Source organism: Oryctolagus cuniculus, chromosome 20 (assembly GCF_964237555.1).
Source record: "Oryctolagus cuniculus chromosome 20, mOryCun1.1, whole genome shotgun sequence".
In the NCBI taxonomy this organism is placed as follows: Eukaryota; Metazoa; Chordata; class Mammalia; order Lagomorpha; family Leporidae; genus Oryctolagus; species Oryctolagus cuniculus.
In genome coordinates this window covers 35,683,409-35,704,261 of record NC_091451.1, presented here as the reverse complement: position 1 = coordinate 35,704,261, position 20,853 = coordinate 35,683,409, and the positions used below count along the sequence as shown (strand labels likewise).

The 20,853-nt window shown below is 49.4% G+C and overlaps 1 protein-coding gene across 4 annotated transcripts in view; it reads right to left on the bottom strand.

Annotated features, from left to right (window-relative positions):
• The window catches only part of TDP1 (tyrosyl-DNA phosphodiesterase 1), an 88,102-nt gene that overhangs the window by 8,223 nt on the left and 59,026 nt on the right, over nt 1–20,853 (bottom strand). For all 4 annotated transcript variants that reach the window (XM_008271930.3, XM_008271933.3, XM_002719604.5 and 1 more), the window contains 2 exons: nt 11,056–11,158; nt 377–485 (listed from right to left, as the gene is read on the bottom strand). In XM_008271930.3, coding sequence (XP_008270152.1) covers nt 377–485; nt 11,056–11,158 — 212 coding nt within the window. The remainder of the gene's footprint in view (nt 1–376; nt 486–11,055; nt 11,159–20,853) is intronic.

Genomic DNA, 20,853 nt, shown 5'->3' with positions numbered 1-20,853 from the left:
AAAGAGAAACGAACAGCGAGGGGGCTTGCAAAAACCTAATGCCACTTTACCAGCTAGCTTCTCATTTTGGAAATGGTCATAAAAACGTTAAAGGAGTTTATTATTGTTATTTTAAAACTAATACTTCAATAAATATTTGAGAATTGCTGTTTTAATTTCTAATATTGTAAGCATCAACAGACACAAAGTCCAACTTAAATAAAAGTTCTTTGTGGTTCTCAACGATTAGAGGAGTGCAAAGACACGCAGTTTGAGAGCTGTGGCCCCAGACAGAGAGGTGAATGGGACTCTGCACACCTGGCTTCCCGAGGGTTCCATGAGCCAGGGTGCCGCTGAGAGGCACAGTGACCCACGGCTTCCTTCCTTTCGGCCTTACCTTTACTTCCATACAGTTCTGGGGGCAGATCATACGGCACAGGGAAGGCAGCTGCTGGCTCCTGGTGACTGGAGAAGAATTTCTGTTTCACGTTGAAGCTGTCCAGGCCCTGCAGACACACGGAGGGCATCCATGACTAAACAAACTCCCTACAAACCCCAAGAACAGGGGCGCCGGATTCTGTCCTGGTTGCCCCTCTCCCAGGCCAGCTCTCTGCTGTGGCCTGGGAGTGCAGTGGAGGATGGCCCAAGTGCTTGGGCCCTGCACCCCATGGGAGACCAGGAGGAAGCACCTGGCTCCTGCCTTTGGATCAGCGTGGTGCGCCAGCCGCAGTGCGCTGGCAGCAGTGGCCATTGGAGGGTGAACCAACGGCAAAGGAAGACCTTTCTGTCTCTCTCTGTCCACTCTACCTGTCAAAAAAACCAAACAAACAAACAAACAAACAAAACAAACCAAGAACACCCCAGAAGGTCTCAAGAAGCAATCACATCTTCTTTGTGACCCCCCAACACCATTCAGACTATTTCAGAACTGTCATCCATGGTTACAGGCGAACACACCTACAAGCCCCTCCCTCCCAGTCACCTACTTTCCTAAAAATCAGGGAGGTTTACATTTCTGGAATCACACTACAGCAAGGTGTGCAGAAGTTTAATAACGGATGTAAAGCAATGATCTGGGGCTTATGGCTCATTTCTACCAGACACTGTGTACCGTCTGCAGGGACTTTGTAGAGCTCACTGCATAAAAATACCTCTAAATGCTTCCAATATTGCTATAGAAACAGGCTGCCTGCTCTGGAGTAAGGAGCAGTAAAAGTTGCTTTCATGGATAATGAAATTGTTCCAATATAATGTGACAGCAATACAGAAATGAAAATGCAAGACCCACTAAAATGCAAAGTTTATCCCCAAAACTCCAGAACACAGTGCTAATTTTAGACTTCACTGAGGGTACAAGGTGAATCTCTCCAGCAATGTTTAGTACATCAGCCCACCCCACCCTTCCTGCATTGGTCACTTCTGCCCCTCCCAGGTTTTCCCCACACCCAGCCTTCAGTCTGTTATGCCTTCTGTCTACCTACCCAGACAGACGCACCCTCCACACCCTAAACCCCAGGGCCGGTGTCCGGGAAGCCCGCACCAAGGAGCACTGAGGTCCTGGGCCTCTGTGACTGTGTAGCTCAGGAAGGGAGGCTGGTCAGGGGCGCGGCACAGGGGCCCACAAAAGGAGCCACACTGACCGCCGCTTCAGCCAACCCGAGTCCCAGCATCTGCTCTGACACCCACTAAGCTGTGGGAACGGCAGGTGCTTTTATTCACTCAACGCGTTCTGTCTCGTGTCTCTTGTCGGTCACGCGTGGGGCTGGGCATCAGTCATACAGGTATTAGCACAAAAATGCTATCCTGTTCTCGGGGATGCACAGCCTGGTGGGGAGGCGGTAAAGTAAGGTAAGTACAGCTGGTGAGAGGCGCTGTGAAAACAGCCAAGGAGTGCTGAGAGAGGACGGTGGGCCTGGGTGAGATTTGGGGTAAGCCTCCTCAAAACTGGGAAGGGTACGGCTGGTCAGGTGGGGGTGGAAAGAACCATGTTCCGGGCAGAGGCCCAGAGGTGGCAAAGAGCTTGGTGTGTTCCAGGGAAGACACAGTCAGTGGACAGCTGGGTGCTCACAAAAGCGGGCTGATGAAGGGCTGTGGGTCATCGCATTCACGTTTCTAACTGTGGCACCGAGCAAGTCCTGCAGAGCGGCTGCTCAAGGAATACGGGGCTGTGGAAACAGAGCAAAGCTCCTTCCCTGCTTACTTCGTAGGCTTCTGCCTGAAGGTAAGTGGAGCGGGTGGGCAGAGGTGTGATGAAGTAAAAAACTGGTGTGTGTGGGAAGAGCCCAGGAACTCTGAGCTACAGCACGGACAGAGATGGGGACCAGCAGTCCAGTGACCGGGAAGTGATGCCTGGCGCACGCTCTGTTCAACAGAGGAGGAAACGACCCACTTCCAGGGGCAGGACATGGAAGCCTCTGTAGAACACAGAATTGTAGCAGGGCTTTGCAAATCGAATAGAGTTTTGATATTCAGAACATCGCTGAAGGAACCAGCTTCCTGTGGGCACGTCCGGCGCAGCAAGTGTAAGGACACAGAGTGGGGGCGGCGGTCCGCAGAGCGAAGCTGCAGCCAGGCTGGCGCTATCTCCGAGCCACCAGGTTCGCTCCCGGCCACTGTGTTTCAGGCGGGGCACGTGACCCAAGTCAGAGGTGCTGGGCAGAACTCATCTTCCTGCCGGGGGAATCCATCAGGTCAGGAGCGAGCCTTGAGCTGCTGGGGCTCTCCTAAGTCCATCAGAAGAAATAAACCCTGAAGACGTGGCCCCAGACCTTGGCCTCAGCTCTGCCCAAAGCACGGAGCTCACCACCTTGCCTTGTCACTCACACTCCTCTGAGTTGATGTTTTGCCACTCAACAACCCAATGCAACAGAGGACTCCTGGTAAGAGACGTGGTGTTTATGGGAACAGATGGGGCCAGGAACTGCTGGAGTGAGGAGACCAGCAGCTATTGCCACACGAATGGGAAAAGGCTCAGCCGATGGCCTCAGGCAGTGCGGGTGCGAGCGCGCGCGAGTCCCCACTGTGACTGAGCTGCAGCTACACAGGGAGGACCAGAAGGGGGTTGGTGGGCATCCAAGAAGAAGATTTGAAAGAGATGGAAGAAAAATAAAAACCAGGGACAGATGAAAGCAGAGCACAGGGAGACCAAGGACTCTTGGAGGTTTTGAGCCATGTGTTTGAAAGGATACACAGCCTGCTGGCTCCCCACCCTTCCGCCTGCTCCGCAGGGCCACCTCCTCTCCACAGACAGTGCCAAACGACCTTTCTCACATCTTACCGTTGATGCACTCTGGGGCTGAGGAAACCCTTTGTAATCTGGTTCTTGTGTAGACCACTTACTTGCTGTGTGACTCTAGGCAAGTTACTGAACCTTTCTGGGCCTCAGTTTCCACATCCATTAAACGAAGCAGCTAATAGCACCTAAGTTGTAAGGCTGCTGTGAGGATGCACGGGCTATTTAGGACGACGACTAGCACAGTACTGTAGATGCTGTGAGACTAGCACAGTACTGTAGATGAACTGCACAGCTGTAAGTGCGCTCAGGGAGTTCTCAGAGAGGAAACAAATCCCCACGTTCAGTCATTGCCCAAGACCACACAGCTGCTGAGAGGGGCAAGCGGGTGGGCGTGTGGGCCAGCAGTTAAGGACACCTGCATCTTAAACTAGAGGACCTGCACTCGAGTCCCACCTCCAGTCCCGATTCTAGTTTCCTATTAACCTGCACCCTGGGAGGCAGCAGGTGAAAGATGGCTCAAGTAGTTGGATCCCTGTCACCCGTGTGAGTCCTGGATTGAGTTCCCAGCTTCTAGTTTTCGCCTGGCTTAGCCTGGGCATTGCAGGCATTTGGAGCCTGAACCAGAGGATGGGAGATCTTGGTCTGCCCCTGTCTCTCTGTCTCAAAAATTACAACAAAGAGACAGGTGGCTAGGCTGCAGCCCTGTCTTTGATTCTTGGTCCAATGTTCCTTCCACTAAGCACACAAATGGGCTCACAGTCACCACCACGAACCCTGACAAAGCAAGAAATCCTTGAGAATTTGAGTCAGTATCAAGGCAGGCGGAGGTAGGATGAGCCTAATTCTGGAAATTTTAGTATCTGGATATTTTTAAAAATAAAGAGGCCAGAGGTTGGGGATGCCCATTTAATCATTAAATACTTTTATGAGGATTTGGGTAAAAAGAACAAACACTTCTACCTTCTTTCGCTTCTAGCTCAATTCTGTGTTCCCCCACCCCACAATTGTACATGACAAGGGGTAAAGATTCCTCATGGCTGGGACTCAGGTCTGACACCCTACAGGTTCTGGCCCAGGGCTTCATTCTGTGGCATCTGACCTCAGATGTAGGAAGGTCTGAACCATCCACATCTGACAGAAACCAATATGCTTTTTTCTTGAATGCCATTTCTGATCCAAATTCTAGGGAATTATGGATGAAAAAAGTACCACTTTTCCCTTCAATCTGGATGTCAAATAATTTGAGGCTGTCTTCTAATGACCATTATTTATAAACCACCAAGGTTATCATTTGGCAATCTACCCAACAGAGGAAGGCACCCCGAGGCACAGTCTCCAACTAGACAGTTCAGACAACAGGTTCATGAAACACCAGGTCAGAGGGTGGACAGGCATCGTGCAGGAGAAACTGCTGGTTTTGCCCCTGGCCAGCTTTGGGAGCGAAAGAGCTTGTTCTTGTTCGTTATCACTGTGCTGACCTAGGGCTAGCAGCTTAGCTCAATCACAGAGAACAGGAGACGCACACAAATGTTAGATATTTCTTCAGTTGCATCTACCTGATCAGCAGTCTCAACTGTGAAATCCTCTGCAGGGCAGCGGGTTTTCTTAACTGTGACGGCAGCTGAACTTCCCAAAGCAGCAAATTTTTTCTTGTTTAATTTAAAAATAATAATTTGAGAGGCAGAGGGAGGGCTCCCATCTGCTGGTTTTCACTCCCCAAATGCTCACAATGGTGGCGACTGGACAGGAACCCAAGCAGGGAGCCAGGAATGCAGTCCAGATCTCCCTTGTGTATGGCAGGAGCCCTTTTACTTGAGCCGCTGCTGCTGCCTCCTGGGTGTGCTGGAGCCAGGAACTGACCCCATGCACTCCAGAGGGGGAAGGGAGTGCCTTAACCACTCAGCTGAGTGTCCATTCGCAGGAGGAGACTTTTTAAAGATGGACTAATTGGTGAGGAAGTAAATTATAGTAAGTTGGTGGTGAGGCCTTTCTGCAAGGCAGTGCATTATGGGACTTCCAAAAATTTATGAAAAATGAAAACAGGAGTTTGTTTTGATGAACAAATTTTGAAATCTGTGCATAGTTTTTTTTCCCACAATATTAATTTCCTGTAAACTTTTGGAAGATCTTTTGTATAATCCACAAGGCTGAGTGTTGTCAGCTGGGGTTTAGGAAAAGCTTTTTGGGGCACTTTTTGCTTTTTTCTATGAAAAGAGTCTATTTTTGTACTTTTATTTTTTGGTGCTGCTCCTACATGTTCAGTTTGACTTTCAATAATAAAATTCAGTAAAAACTTAATAAAAACTTGCTGTAGACATTATTTACATGTTGCCAAAGTCTGCAGCCATAAAAACGTCACCAATATTTAATGGAGACTGGTGCCACCACACAGAGTGGGAAGTGAGCTAGTTAAGGAATATACATTCAAACATTATATTACAGACATGCATGTTACATGTGACACTGTCCATTCATATTAAAATATCTGGGGCGGAAAGCAACAGACCCTGGTGCATGGGCAGAAACATGGCCCCAGAACTAGGGTGGTGACCTGGACGCAGAAAGGGGAGGATGGTCAGTGAGTCCAGAGGAAAGCAGGTGGCCTGAAGCAGCAGGTGAGGGGCTCCTTGCCACGGCAGATGGGACGGGATGTGGCAACTGGAAGAGGACAGTGGCTTTATCAGCTGAGTGGGAGAACACAAGAGGTCGCTAGGAAATGCCCATGAAACACTGTTGCCCACTGCGGCCTCCCAGGAAACTAGGGGAGCCTACAGCTGAGGGGCAGGGCTCAAGTCAGGTGGGCAGAGGAGGTGGGGGGAGTGAGGTAAGGAGAGGTGAAGGTGGTGGCTCTTACAGATTTAATTAAAAATTTTCTATGCAGTCACAGTCATCATGAAGGTGTACTTCAGAATACAAAGATAGTAAGACAGCTTAAGCAAAACAGAGATAAGAGAAAGCAGAGACTTGACTCTTTGGAGATTTGACAGAAATATTTTGATTCTGATTAGAGAAAAGAAGGAACCTAAGGAGAACCCTAAGGAGCAGGTGAACCTGGGGCTTGGAAGGGCTGAGGTGTCTTTTGGCCCCAGTACGAGCATAGGCTCACTTGGGTCCCCCTCTGTCAGGAAGGACCCAGGATTAGCTGTTGATCCATGGCCTTCAGAGGGTCAGGTGTATCTTTCCTAGGGGCAGGTATACCAGCCACACTGTGCTAGGCAGCTCTAGTCCAGGGTCTGCTCCGTGCCTGAGACATAGATGTGCTCAATAAACACCAACAGAACAAGGTTCAAAGAAATATTTGTACACACAGAGGCCTTAGGGTTTAGAATACTGCTACTGATCTTTGAAATCATGCTCTCTCATAAATTGAGATTTTCCTAAACCTAAATGAAACAGTCTAAGTTAAAAGTTCAACACACCCAAAGCAATAGGACTACTGAGAAAACACAAAATAACTGATACATTGTTAGACCTTGAAAGAATAGTTTGATTTAAATTAAAAGTTTTATTAGGCACCTAGTATGTATCACACATCACTAAGTATACACAAGGTCAAATGTATCTTGATATTAATCTCCAAAGTTCTTGAATGTATTCCTAATCAAAGGGAAAGGGAAAGTTACGGGGTGGGTGTTGGGCACAGTGGTTAAGTCGCTGCTTACAACACCCCTGGTTCCATGTTGGAGTGCCTGGTTTGGGTCCTGGGCTACCCCACTTTCAATCCAGTTTCCTGCTAAGGTATGTTCTGAGGGGCAACAGATGATGGCTCAAGTACTTGAGTTCCTGCCACCCACGTGGGAGACCCGGGTAGCATTCAGTCCTTCTTGCTTTGGCCTGGCCCAGCCCTGGTTGTTTGGGGAGTGAACCAGTAGATGGGAGACCCCACTCTTTCAAATAAAATGAAGATATAAAAAAACTTTTTTAAAAAAGGAAAAGTAATGGATGACATGTTCTGTCTGGAAGTTAGGTTGATCCTGAAAGAAAGCATTTACAGATCTACCCAAATAAAGTAAGCAGAAAACAAAAAATGGAAACAATTCAGTATTTAGTTACCAGGGACTTTTTAGCTTGCAGATCAACCCGAGAGGTCTCTGTTATGAATGGGATACGCTGGCTCTCCATCTACTAGAGTTCACTTGGCAGCTGAGTGACCGGTCCTAAGCAGGGCTGTGAGAAAGGAGGGAACTGCAGGGCTCCTGAGAGGCGACTGCCCCTGCGGCTCTGGGCACTGTGCCAGGCCCGGGTGTCCACAACACTGGCACACGGTGATCGAGATGGCCTGATGGTGCAGGACAAGAGCGGCAGCTCTGGGCGCTGATCACACAGAGACGTGGGAGGTGTGGACAAGGAGTTCTACCTGAAAGGCCAAAGGTGGGCTGAACTGGAGAAACTGGGTCCTGGACAATGCCCAGCCGGAGGGACACTGGCAGAACCCTGCTCTGGGAGTCCACCTGCAAATGCCTAACTGCAAACATATGGGGGCGTGTCTGGCTGGTCCTGAAGGAGAAACCTCCAAAAAAGGACAAAATGCATTCGTACCAGTAAACATTTAAAGACTGTGATCAATACAGAAATCTTTAAGGTATTTATTAAATGAATATATAGGCTTGGCTAGAGACTCCTGAGTGAGTGAGAGAGGGAGGAGAGAGAGGAGAGAGAGGAGAGAGAGGAGAGAGAGAGAGGGAGGGAGGGAGGGAGAGAGGGAGGGAGGGAGGGAGGGAGGGAGAGAGAGAGAGAGAGAGAGAGAGAGAGAGAGAGAGAGAGACTGATTGATTTAATTTCAGCAAGACAGCTACGGTGAGCTGGTCCACACTGCAGACTGCTTACAACACCATCTGCAGGCATATTTAAGTGCCTACTGCAAGTACCACACACTGAATGAAAATCACAGCTCCACAGCCACAGCTCTGCACACAGCTTGTGGAGCTGAAATGAGCATGGAGGCGTCACCCCAGGCCACTGGGATGTTCACTCACAAATCTGAGAAACGTTTGAGGCAGAAACTGCTGCTGTGTTCTGCAGGGGCTCCTGCACAGGCCAACCATCTCATTCCAGTGCTCGCCCCACTTCAGCAGAATGACAAGTCACCTGACGGCGCGGACCTCTGGGCTGCCCTCAAAGTCACAACCATCAGCGTCAATACTGGAAGGTCACGCAAAGCTCTAGTTCCTTTCCAGCAGCTTCTCACCACAGCATGCAACACAGACGCTGCGACACAGTTGCTGGAAGACCGAGTCTCCTCTGTTGCAAAGCCCTGAGGTCATGTTTTGCAGACTGGTAAGACAAGAACCAACTCAAGGGTGGATGCCCTGGGACTGTCCACCTCCCAACAACTCTCTCATCTGTGGCGACAGGCCCAATGTTGTGGGAGAAGTCTGGGAGACAGGTGGAAGCTCGTTTTTGGCAATGGCCAGCACCTGGGCCACAGAGCCACACCCCCAGACCTGGCCAGGCCCCAACCTCGTAAGGCTCCACTGTTTAACAACTCCGGATTCCATGACATTCCCCCAGGAGCCTGTCAATAAACTCCCTCTGTCTGTGGCTTCAACAGAGCTGAAACCAAAACACCACCAATGCCCTTCTCAGCTTCTGGGCTCTGTCCACTCAGGCTTGCAGCTGGGGCGCCTTCAGTGCTATCAGCCGTGAATAGGGTGTCTATCTGGCTGTCACGACCACCCTGCCCAACTTGACTGTAGACCTTGAGAGGGCAAGGTCAGGACACATCTGTGTATTGTCCACTGCAGTGCCTGATGTCAGCACCTTGCCCGGCCTAATGGGGAAACGGCTGGTGACAAGACAGTGGCAGTGTGTGTCCTCACCAGTGCCAGGGACGAAGCTGGTGCTCAGAACAGTTCCAGGCTCTGAGCCTTGAGATGCCCACAGACTGCTGGGGAGCCTGTTACCTTCCTAGGCAGTCTGCTAGTTACAGGCATCCAGGTTGGGGCCAGCCTGTTGGAACAGTACGGACGGGGGTGGAATCTTTTTTTTATATTCCTGTCTGATGGTCTTCATAAATACTGGGATCTCTATTTCACTCGAAAGCACTGCCTGGAGGCTCCTTCTTATTCCAAGAGTACAGACACGAGACGAGAGACCAGGACCAAGCCAGCTGGGGATTCTGCACGACTGTTCCCGCTTTCTCCAAGTCTTCTCTACTACAGGCACAGAGACAACACCTGAAGCACAAAGGAGCAGCTCAGAGGGGCCCAGAGGGCCTGGAGGAGCAGTATGTCTCTCCTGCCGTCCTCTTCGCAACCAGGGATCACATTAGGACACTGACAAAACACCAGGATTTCTACAGGTGCTGGTCACAAAAGCCAAACAAGAGTAGTGTGGAACACACTGTGTTACTTATGTTACTGTTGGGAGATAATTCCGCCCTCAGTTTAAGCCACAGTCACTGTAACCACAGTGAATTATTGTCACCCTTGCACTGTGAACTCACTGCTTCCCAGAGCATTGTAACGGTGAGAGACTCTGGGGTATCAGGGGGAAGACTGAGGGCTGTGGGACAGAGCCCGCTCTGGCTGCGCAAGGCCCCTCCTTCGTCTACAGGGCAGGGTAACAGCGCAGTAGGAGCCGTGATCTTTATTCTGAGCAGCATGCAGATCTGCTTTGCTTTCCTCTGGATAAAAACACAAAAAGCGCTGATATCTCAGGGCACCACCCTCAAGGGACCAGTCCCACAGTTCTGCAGTGAGACTCCTGTGATGGACAGGAACTGGCCCGAGGTGGTGAAGGAAAGGCAGGGAGGAGCCGCAGCTGCGCACGGCGGGAGGTGAGCGTGAGGATCGCTGGAGGCGGGCAGAGGTACTTGCACACCTGCCTGAAGCCTGTACTTTGCTGTAGCTAGTGGGTTCCAGACTCAAGTCTGATGACAAGTACATGACACCCTTAGCAAAATCTTTTGGTCCACAGGAGCTGTGCTGTAGGCATTTATTGTAAATTCAAATATAGTACATGGTGGAAAAGGAATAAAAAATATTAACCAACTCACAGTGTGAGAAGTTCTGACTGTGTTCCACCTGCACGTGTGCCTGGGGTGAGATGAGGTGAGACAGGAGACCTCGGATAGAGCCTGTCTCTCTGGGCCATCTAAGACTCTGTTGTTTAGAGAACCAAAAGCCTCATACAACCTGGGCCCTACCCAGAAGCCAGCCACTTTCTGAGCCATGCATGGCAAGCTGGGAGACAAGCCGCCGGTGCTGGACATCAGAGGAGCAGATGTTCCAACACGGCACCTTTCCAGGGGACTCACTGGACAAGTCGCAGGTGTCCTTGGCAACTGCTGAACTCTAGCCTATGATGCGCGTGCCTCTGCTTCTCAGTGTGTGTTAACAGTTCCTTTTCCAGGTGTAGTGATGCTCCCCTCCTCTCCCGGTATCTAAACCTTACATACCTCTCAAGCCCCTACCCTGAGCTGTTTCTCAAATGCATCCTCCAATCAGCCCAGCCCATGATGTCCTGTGTTGGGCTAGGTCATTCCTTTGGCAACTTGTTACTCCCAGTGAGAAATCTTCACACCATGCTTCCCCAGATCCATGGCGGCACTGGTGTAACCTCACCGTGAGCAGCACCGGCAGTGGGAGCACTGGTGTAACCTCACCGTAATCAGGTCCGTGCCTTGAGGGCAGGATCGGAGCCTGCTGTGTCCCCGTTAGTGAATGTTCAGTAAGTTCATCAGCGTGGCCCACTGGTTAAGAACTTAGCTTTGGGTTAGATCCCAATTCTGCTACTCCCACCCCCTGTCCCCAGGCAGGAGACTGTGACTAAGGGCAGAGAACACAAAAATCCAACCAGTTCCACGTGTGACCACGTGGGCAGCCGAAGTGTGAACTTACAAATGTAGCAGGGAGGAAGAGGACCCCAAGCTCGTAGGAGCGGATCATCAGCTGGGTGCCGTTCTTCTCCAGCGCGCCCCAGGCGGCCTTGGACAGATTGGCGCTGTGGAGACAGGACACAGAAGAGGCTGGCTCAGTGTGCGTCACACTCTCACAGCTGCAAGAGCATCGGTCAAGAAAATATACAGGCACAATCATTTTTATTCAGTTCTTGGTGGAGCTGCGGCATTTTTGAAAAGGAATCCTGCTCTGCCACGATGTATCTAATTGCTGATTTGGGACAGCTTTGCCCTCATCTGCATTTCCCCCAGGGCAGCTATTAAAATAATTATCTTGCCTTAGAAAGATTATTCCCCTGTCCAAAGCCCCCCCCCCCCCCTTTTTATGACCTTAGTGTAGCTAGAATTTCTGGTTTTGTTGTACATATAAGTAGTATTTAATGAAAAACCATGTACAATAGCATCTTAGGCTTCATATTTTCTTTTCTTTTTTGCTTTTTTTGTGCTAGATAATGCTAATTTTTTTTTTCAATGTAAAGAAAACAGGTCTAAGGGCACTAGATTGATATTTATATCTGGAAAGAAATGGTGCATTTAGAATCATGCATTGTGTGGACAAGGAGCTGTGAACATGGTCAAAAGATCACAAGTGTGGCAGGAAGGAGACTCAGAAGTGACCACATGAAAGGTAGGTGCCAGGATGCACACTGGTTCCTATTCACAGTGGAATCAAAAAAATTGATCTCACTGAAGTAGAGAATAGAACAGTGATCGCTAGAGGCCAGGAAGAGGTAGGGGTAGGGGCAGAGCAAGCAGAGAGAGGTCAGATAACAGGAACCAAAATAGACAGGAGGAGTAAATTCTGACACTGGACAGTATAGCAGGGTGACTACAGTTTATAACAATATTTTTTCTTTTTCTTTTTTTTTTGGACAGGCAGAGTGGACAGTGAGAGAGAAAGAGAGAGACAGAGAGAAAGGTCTTCCTTTGCCGTTGGTTCACCCCCCCCCCCAAATGACCGCTGCGGCCGGCGCGCTGATCCGAAGCCAGGAGCCAGGTGCTTCTCCTAGTCTCCCATGGGGTGCAGGGCCCAAGCACTTGGGCCATCCACCACTGCCCTCCTGGGCCACAGCAGAGAGCTGGACTGGAAGAGGAGCAACTGGGACAGAATCCGGCGCCCTGACCGGGACTAGAACCTGGTGTGCCAGCGCCGCAGGCAGAGAATTAGCCCATTGAGCCATGGCGCCGGCCTATAACAATCTATTTTTAAAAAGATCTATTTATTTGAAAGGCAGAGCTACACAGAGAGGGAAAGCCAGACATATACAGAGAGAAGGGAGAGGGAGAAAGAAGGAAGAAGAGGGAGGGAGATCGTCCATCTGCTGGTTCACTCCCCAAATGACTGCCAGGAGTCTAAACTCAGTTCAGACCTCCCATGTGGGTGGCAGTGGCCTGAGCACTTGGCTGTCCTCTGCTGTTTTCCCAGGCCATCAGCAGGGAGCTGGATCTGAAGCAGAGCAGCTGGGACACAAATCAGAGCTCACATGGGATGCTGGCATCATGCCAGCCCCAGAACAATTTATTTTTAAAAAGAACGAGAAAAGAGAAGTTCAAAGGTTTCCAATACAAAGAAATGATAAATGCTGTAAGGAGATGGAAATGCTGGCTACCCTGCTTTGAGCCTGACACAATGTGCCCCTGCACCGAATCACCACATCACACCTGCGGCGGGGTGGGGAGAGGCTCTGGGTGCTGAGGCAGCGGCTCAGACTGAGCCTCTCTCACAGCACCCGCGGCGACCAAGAACGCGCATGGACCGGCTGACTGATGGAAACCTGCTGTACACGGTTTTTCAATTAGGCTCACCTAAACTCTATTTTACTTTGACGACATATCGTAAAGCCTTGGTTGTTCAGAATTCCTCAGGCCTGACTTTGAAGGTAACTGAGTATTTCGAGGTTCATTCATTGGGACATCAAGTCTCTTTCTGTGTAACACGTGGGAATCGCTGTCTGCTCCAACAGGAGACCGGCTACCCAGAAAGAGAACTAGTTCTCTGAAGAGCCCCAAGGGGACACCCCAGAAGGAACGTGGAAATCAGAGCTAAGGGGAACTCTCTTCCTGACGAAGCTCGTAAAAAGTGCTCGCAGACCTTGCTGCCCCTGGAAACGGGCACAAGAGCCCCAGGCCCGGATACCATGGCCGGGGATGGGTCAGACATAAAATGCAGGGGAGTGGGATGCTCACGGGAAAGCAGTACTGACTCTGGGGAAGATGTTTTCTTTAGCGGTCCAAGCAGCAACTTGCTTTCAGACCTCTCCCCTGTTAGCAAAAAGAAGAAAAAAGGAAAAAAAAAAATCCAAACACAAAACAGAAGCACAAGGGCAAAGCTAGCCAGTGAGTGCGAGGTGGGAGTCGTCCTCCTGTGCTGTTTGCTCTCACTCGGATGAGCCGTCACCTTCTAGGTCGCTCTCCTGAGGGTCAGCACCATACGCCACAGGCACCTGCCAGGAGGCTTCCTCTCATTCCCGCCCTGGCCGTGTCTTCTCAACATTCCACGACCCGAGGCTAACTCGCAGTGAGGACCACGGGAGACCACCCGGACCTGTCTGGAGGTTTCCTGTAGTCCTGCCTTTGTCACTGGGCTCCCAAGGGGAATTCTTAGTGTCCAGAATCTCAGCTTCAGCCCACCAAGAGGCTGCGAGTCCCTGGTGGGCTGTGCACGTGGGAAGTCAACATTCCTTGAAATATCACCTTTAATGCTTGTTCTAACTCCGATTAACATCTGGATCATTGGTATCCGGGACAGCAAGGAAGCTGGGGTGCACATTTCCAAACGCTAACTGCCCGCTGTGTGGACATCTGCTCCTATTACTGCACGGGAGTTCCAGCTTCTGCGCTCCCCACTCTCGGGATCCACTGCACTCTGCCTGTCCCACGTTCCGCAGAGGGCTCCTCCTGCCCGGCGGTGCCCCTGGCCCTGGTTCTTCCCGCTCCCTCTGCCTCCATCCACACTGGGCTGCTTTCTCCCCCGCCGCTGTGCTGTATATGAGCTTGCTGCTCCACGCTGAAAGGTCCTTGGTCACTCAGTGGGGTGATGGATCTAATTCACCTTGGAGTCTCTGATGTAGGAAAACTACCGCCTAAGATGGAGAATTCTACGGCACTGGATTCTTGGTGTCCCATGTTCCGAGGCCCACCACAAACTCTGCCTAAGCCATCAATAACTTTATTGATGAGGCATTACACAGTGGCTTCTGGAGGAAGTGTCAGGCAGGGCCCAATCACAGAAATACAACTAGGTGCTCATATATTTTACATATGAACATTCTATGTGTGTGAGTCCTGATGCAACCGTAGGAACGGGCTGCAGTCCTGCCAGGGCTGTCTTCTCTGCCCTGGAGCTGCAGGCCCGAGTCTACAGGACAGAGAAGAAGGATGTGACACAGAGGGGCTAGCTAGAACCACAAGCACGAGCTGCAGCCCCTGGGTTCCTCAGCTGGGGCCTCTTAATCTTTGGGCTATATCCCTCATTGTTAGGGAGCTGCCCCGTGCATTGTTGATGTTTTCCCAAACATCCCTGGCCTCTATCCCTTAGAGACCAATAACTGTCCATCCTCCAGTTGTGACAACAAGAAATGTCTCCAGACATTGCCAAATACCACTCAGGAAAAATCACTCCTAATTGAGAACCACCAGCCAAGAAACGAGGAATATAATAAGACTGTCAGGGCAGTCATGATTATTGTTTGAGTGGAGATCAGGCTAGAGGGACTGGAAGAGGGAGGAGAGGGAAAAGAAGCTGGAGTGTGGACAGTGTGTCCCAAGCAGAGAAGAAGGGAAGGCCAGTGAGCTGCCGCCTCAGACACTTGCTGCAGGCATTCTGCATTTTCACATTGTAATGCTAATATCTATGTCAGCTGGATGTCTTTGGAAAATTGTGTTTTATGGGGACTAAAAAATTAAGAAGTGTAGCTACTGCTATTTTTTACATAATTGTCAATCTGTTCAAATACTCTCTGTTCCTCTGGAGATCAGTAAATAGTATATTAGTCTGACGTGTAGAAAAATGGACTGTCCAGCACCTACCCTTCAAGATTACAGAGGCCTCTGCTGAGACCAGCATGCATAAAGCAGACCGCTCTACTTAAACACACACAAAGCAGGTCTTACCATGGGTTAGGTCCCTGGCATAGGAGTTGGTTACGTTAGGGGGCTCCTGTGATTGTATTTAAGAAGTAGGTGACATGGCTATCACCATTACCAATATACTACCTACTTTACACGACGGGGCAGCATTGGGCCACAAGGGGCCAAGCCACTACCTGCAATGCTGGCATTCCGTATCGGAGTGCTGTTTCGAGTGCCCACTGCTCTGCTTCTGATCCAGCTTTCTGCTAATACATCTGAGAAGACAGCAGAAGACAGCCCAAGTACTTGGCCCCTGCCACCCGTGTAGGATACTGGATGGAGTTCCTGACTCATGCACAGACACGGATGTTATGGTCATCTGGGGAGTGAAATAGTGAATGAAGATCCTCTCTTTGTCTCTGTCTCTTCCCTTCTCTGTTGCTCTGCCTTTCAAATAAATAAATAGTTATGGGATACCCTGGTTCTTCTCTTGTGTGACTAAGTGACAGAATTCTTTGGAAGGCAGGTCCACCTAGGCCTTGTGATTCTACAGTTTAGGAGGTAGATGGGTCTAAAATTACTTTACAGATTGCAACACAGATTTTATAATCCTTACACAAGCCCCCAAAGCAGAAATACAGTGAGCTTCTATCTTACTCAGTAAATAAAATAAAAAGGATTTCCTGGCAATGAATACAAAGACTTGAAAAGAGCAACAGACTTAGAGATTTGAGGTTTGGTTTTGGCTAGCTCTGTTACCTTTTGGTTATGTACTCTAGTCTCCATTTTCTTCATTTATCATACATATTTAACACCGTCTGCTCACAGTATTGGGGTATAATGAGGAATTAAATGAACAATCTAGGTAAAAGTGCTTACACTGTAAAGCACAACATAAAGATAAGGTCTGGGAAAGTACTGAAACTTTAAAAAAATTATCTACTTGAAAGGGAGAGAGTAGAGTAGGAGGGAGAGATCTCCCATTTGCTGGCTTATTCCCTAAATGACACTGACTACTGGACCAGGCCAAAGCAGAGCCTGCAACTCAATCTGGGTCTCTCAGTGGGTGGCAGAGACACAGCTCCCTGAGCTTCACCTGCTGCTCCCAGGGCACACATGAGCAGGGAGCTGGAAGTGAGAGCAAGCCAGGACTCAAACCTGAGCACTACAGCACGAGACATGGGCATTCTAAGTAACGTCTGAACTGCTGAGCCAAAAGCCTACTTCAAGTATTGATGCTTTTAAGAGAATTACGGAATGTTTGTTAGAATGGACCCTGGAAAATAATCTTTGTAACAGTTAAAAAAATTCTTTTTAACCTGGATAACCCTTTGTTCACAGAAGTCATTTAAAACAAACAAAAGACTATTGTCTGTGTGCACCAGGAATGCACTCCTCTCCTCATGCCCACTGTTGGGGTGGCCTTGGAAGGAGGTTTCCAAAACCCACAGGGCTCCAAGGAACATAGTGTGAAAACCACTGACTCAGCCCAACCCCTGGTTTATGGATGCGGAGCAGGCCAAGATGGCAGCAGCAATTGTCTTTAATAAGCAGGAGCGGGATTGCAGACCCTAGATGGTTACACAGCCAGGTAAGACAGAAAGGTCTGAGGTGTGGCCAACATTTGACCAATGGACCCCAGGAGCCTTGAAAAGCTTTCTGAAGAAGGCCCCACCTCTGATGCGCCCCTCCCAACTCCCCACCCCCTCCCCCCAGTCTGTGAAGGTCATGGCCTTGACTTTGTTTTCCTGGGTCCTACACTGGTCAAAGCCTGCTGGGAATCATTCTAGTCTTTTTGGAGCCTCACGGAGAGTAACACAGTGTGTTGGTGCCACAAATGAAGATTCACTAAGGCCAGTGACCAGCCCCACAGCATCTGCGACTCTCCCGGAGAGCTGTGCCCACCCAACAGGTAAGCCGCTCCTTCCTCCCAACTCTTGGCCTGAGACCACTCTCAGCCTGGGAATCCCACCGATTTTTCCGTTACATCTCTGGGTGAAGGCCCTGCTGCCTTCTCACCCCATGGCCACCGTACCCCATCTTGGATGCTGGCATCCTCTCTCAGGAGGTGTTCCTGTCTCTGTGTTCTAATTCTTCTAATCCATCCCATAAACTCATTTCAGAAAGAGTATATGACTTGGAGCTAACAAAAGATCTAGATTCAAGTTCAAGTTCAAGCATTTACTAGATGAACAGCCTGAACCCTATATGCCCACATCCACATTCATAAAATGTGTATAATAATAATCATGGCACCATTTAAGAGCTCAGAAAGCACATGACAGCACTGTTGTGAAAACAGTGTGTTGATTATAATAACGGCATTACAGGTGACATCAGTAAAACACTGCGCATCTCCTCACACCCTTGGTCAAAAACGTTTGGCGAACCCTAACTGTAAAGTCTAAAATCATTCCCCCTCCCTGCACTTGCTGGGCTTCTTTCTCAGCCCTCCCTACCCAACACTGCATGCCAGCCAAGAGTCTCTATCTCCCCAAACTACCATTTCAGGATCTTCAAAGTTCATCATTTCTTCTACTAAAGTGCTCAGGAAGCCCTACCAGATACCTGCTCTTTCAGGCACAAAAAGCACCACTTCCTAAAGCTTCATGTACTCACTCCATGTATAAGGGATCTTAATAATTTATTAATAGGTACTAAATGGGATGCCTTAACTACCACAGCACACATCCTCCCCCGACTCACTGATCAGGCTCTCAGCAGGCCGGCAGAAGTAGCAAGCTCAGGGATGCCTGCAGGTCTGCAACCGGAATAGGCACTGGATGTGTTTGCAAATCGCAGAGCAGAGGAGTGAAAACTGAATGGATGACAGGAGACTTAAAAGCAGTGTGGGCAGTGGAAACAGCCAGGAAACAGGCACAAGGTAGCTGAGCTTGGTGTGAACAGACTGTAGGGGCAGAAACCAGAGTAAGATGCTCAAGAAATTTTTGTCAGCTGCCCAGATGTTGACCAGTAAACAAGAATTGGATGGTCATGATGAAGTATTTCATGGGAGCACTGGAGCTTTAGGCACTGCACCCCAACAAAGTCTGGCACAGAACAGACACCCAGTTCCTGCTTGCTGAGTGAACTCACAGAGGCAGGGCACACAAACGCTGACCAAAGAGAAACATCTGGAGACTCACTGCTGGCGACCCAGTCACCTAAGCTTGCTCAGCAAGGGATGCAAATGAGAGCAACGGTGGGAATGAAAATCTTGACAGCAGGCAAGGCTATGGGAAAGCTGAGGGCAGGAGACCAAGACACGGGGTGCAGGTGCAGGGCCAGGGCAGAGATCAGGGAACCCGACTCAGCACAGGCAGCTGACGCTGTGTGCAGAGATGAGAGAAGACGGGGCAGGTTTGCTTTAGGAAACTGGGCTGTGGTACAATTTTTGAGCTGTGTGCTTTCTTTAGAACATCAGACAACAGTGCCAAACCCGAAGCAGAGGGATAACATGCCTACACCAACTGGAATGGAAGTTCCTCAAGGGCAGGCAGCACACCTCTTGCTCATTCATAGCCAAATGCTAGGCCAGAAATACTCACACCAGACTGCTTAGCTCTCCAGCCTACAAGTGGGTCGCTGGGGCACGTTATTTAAGCTCTCTACACTTTAGCTTTCACATCTCTAAAATGGAAATAGAATAATACCTAGCTAACTGGGAAGATTAAATCACTTAGTATAAAAAGGGACTTAGCCAGCATATAGTAAGCACCATATGACTACCTGTTACTATTCATGGGCAGGGGTTTCTTTGGAGGCTAATCTCTGGTGGGGGACTACCAAACAGCACCTCCTCCCCAGCCTCAGGTGCACCTCACGACCAGCAATGCCAGGGTGCAAAGGGCCCAGAGGCCCAGGTCAGGGGTCTCGGCCTTTCCCCATCAGGGAAAATGCTTCATGAGAATTACTCAGAGTTGTGGAAAAGGGCATGTTTGTACCAGAATGCAACAGAGCAAGGGTGGCGACATGACCTTGAATTATCTCTAACACGAAGCAAATCATCTGCAGATTTATTGATTGACAATCATTATTTGTAACAAAGTACATGAGGCATGCCAACTAATCCCAGTATCTTGGAGCCACAGTGCCAGGCAACCAAGCCTAACCAGTACCATCTACAAGTATTCTTGTGTGTGTGTGTGTGTGTGTGTGATCCAATTTGACTTTCACACACACACAACAATAACAAAAAAAATCCTCAGAGAAAAAAAGTTTCGAAATCAAAGGAACAGACATTAAAGAAGTGTTGCACAGTGATTTTGAAAAGCAGAGGAAGGAACGCCTTTTATGTTTCTCCAAAAAAGCCGTGGTGATCCTGCAGTCAAGCACTTGTCTCATTTTCTCCCAGAGTGGCAGCACCAACATTCCGGCTCATTGCGGGCAATCCTGCACTGTTTGCTAGTTGCTAGGCAACCATGATGGCAAGGCAGTACTCGCCTTGTTTCCTGCCCTCCCACAAGGCACAGCTTTCCTAACTGCTCTCCTTGGGTTTGCCGGTTAAACCTGGGCTCAATCTTCTTAGCCAAGGCAGCTTCTAAGGCTCTGGCCTGCAGTAAAATCTAAACGCTGTATTTGTCAACATGACCCAATAATTTCTTTTTCTTTTTTTTTTAAACAGGCAGAGTGGACAGTGAGAGAGAGAGAGACAGACAGAAATGTCTTCCTTTGCCGTTGGTTCACCCTCCAATGGCTGCCGCGGCCGGCGCGCTGCAGCCGGCGCACCGTGCTGATCTGATGGCAGGAGCCAGGTACTTCTCCTGGTCTCCCATGGGGTGCAGGGCCCAAGCACTTGGGCCATCCTCCACTGCACTCCCGGGCCACAGCAGAGAGCTGGCCTGGAAGAGGGGCAACCGGGACAGAATCCGGCGCCCCAACCGGGACTAGAACCCAGTGTGCCAGCGCCGCAAGGCGGAGGATTAGCCTAGTGAGCCACGGTGCCGGCCCAATAATTTCTATAACAGGAGATTGCCCATGAAAAATGGGATTTCATGATTGTATCAAAACAGATGGGAGGAAAACCTTATTAAACCCATAAATAGCCTTCCATAAAGCTAGCAGCCAGACACAAGAACATCATCAGCCAATACAGTAGTATGGAAGTTCAAGCTAAACTGTTATTTTAAGTTTCTTTTTTTTTTTTAAAGATTTATTTTCATTTATTTGAAAGAGAGTTACAGAGAAAAGGAGAGAGAGAGAGAGAGAGAGAGAGACAGACAGACAGACAGACAGAAGTCCTCCATCTGCTGGTTCACTCCCCAAATGGCCACAACAGCTGGAGCTGGGCTGATCCGAAGCCAGGAGCCAGGAGCTTCTTCTGGTTTTCCAACATGGCTGCAGAGGCCCAAGCACTTTTGCCATCCTCCACTACTTTCCCAGGCCATAGCAGGAAGCTGGATCAGAAGTGGAGCAGCCAGGACTTGAACTGGCACCTACAAGGGATGCCGGCACTGCAGGTAGTGTCTTTACCCACTCCGCCACAGTGCCAAAACCTGAACCAGTTTTTAAATTAACCACATATTGGGTTTAGACAAAGCTGTATTTATGGACAAGTCTTTAAGTCATGTATTATGCATCAATGTGTTATATATGCAATACAGATAAAGGCTTTGCAGGCTGCTTGCTTAAACTCCAAAGTCCAAATGATGAGCCACTAAAAATCCAG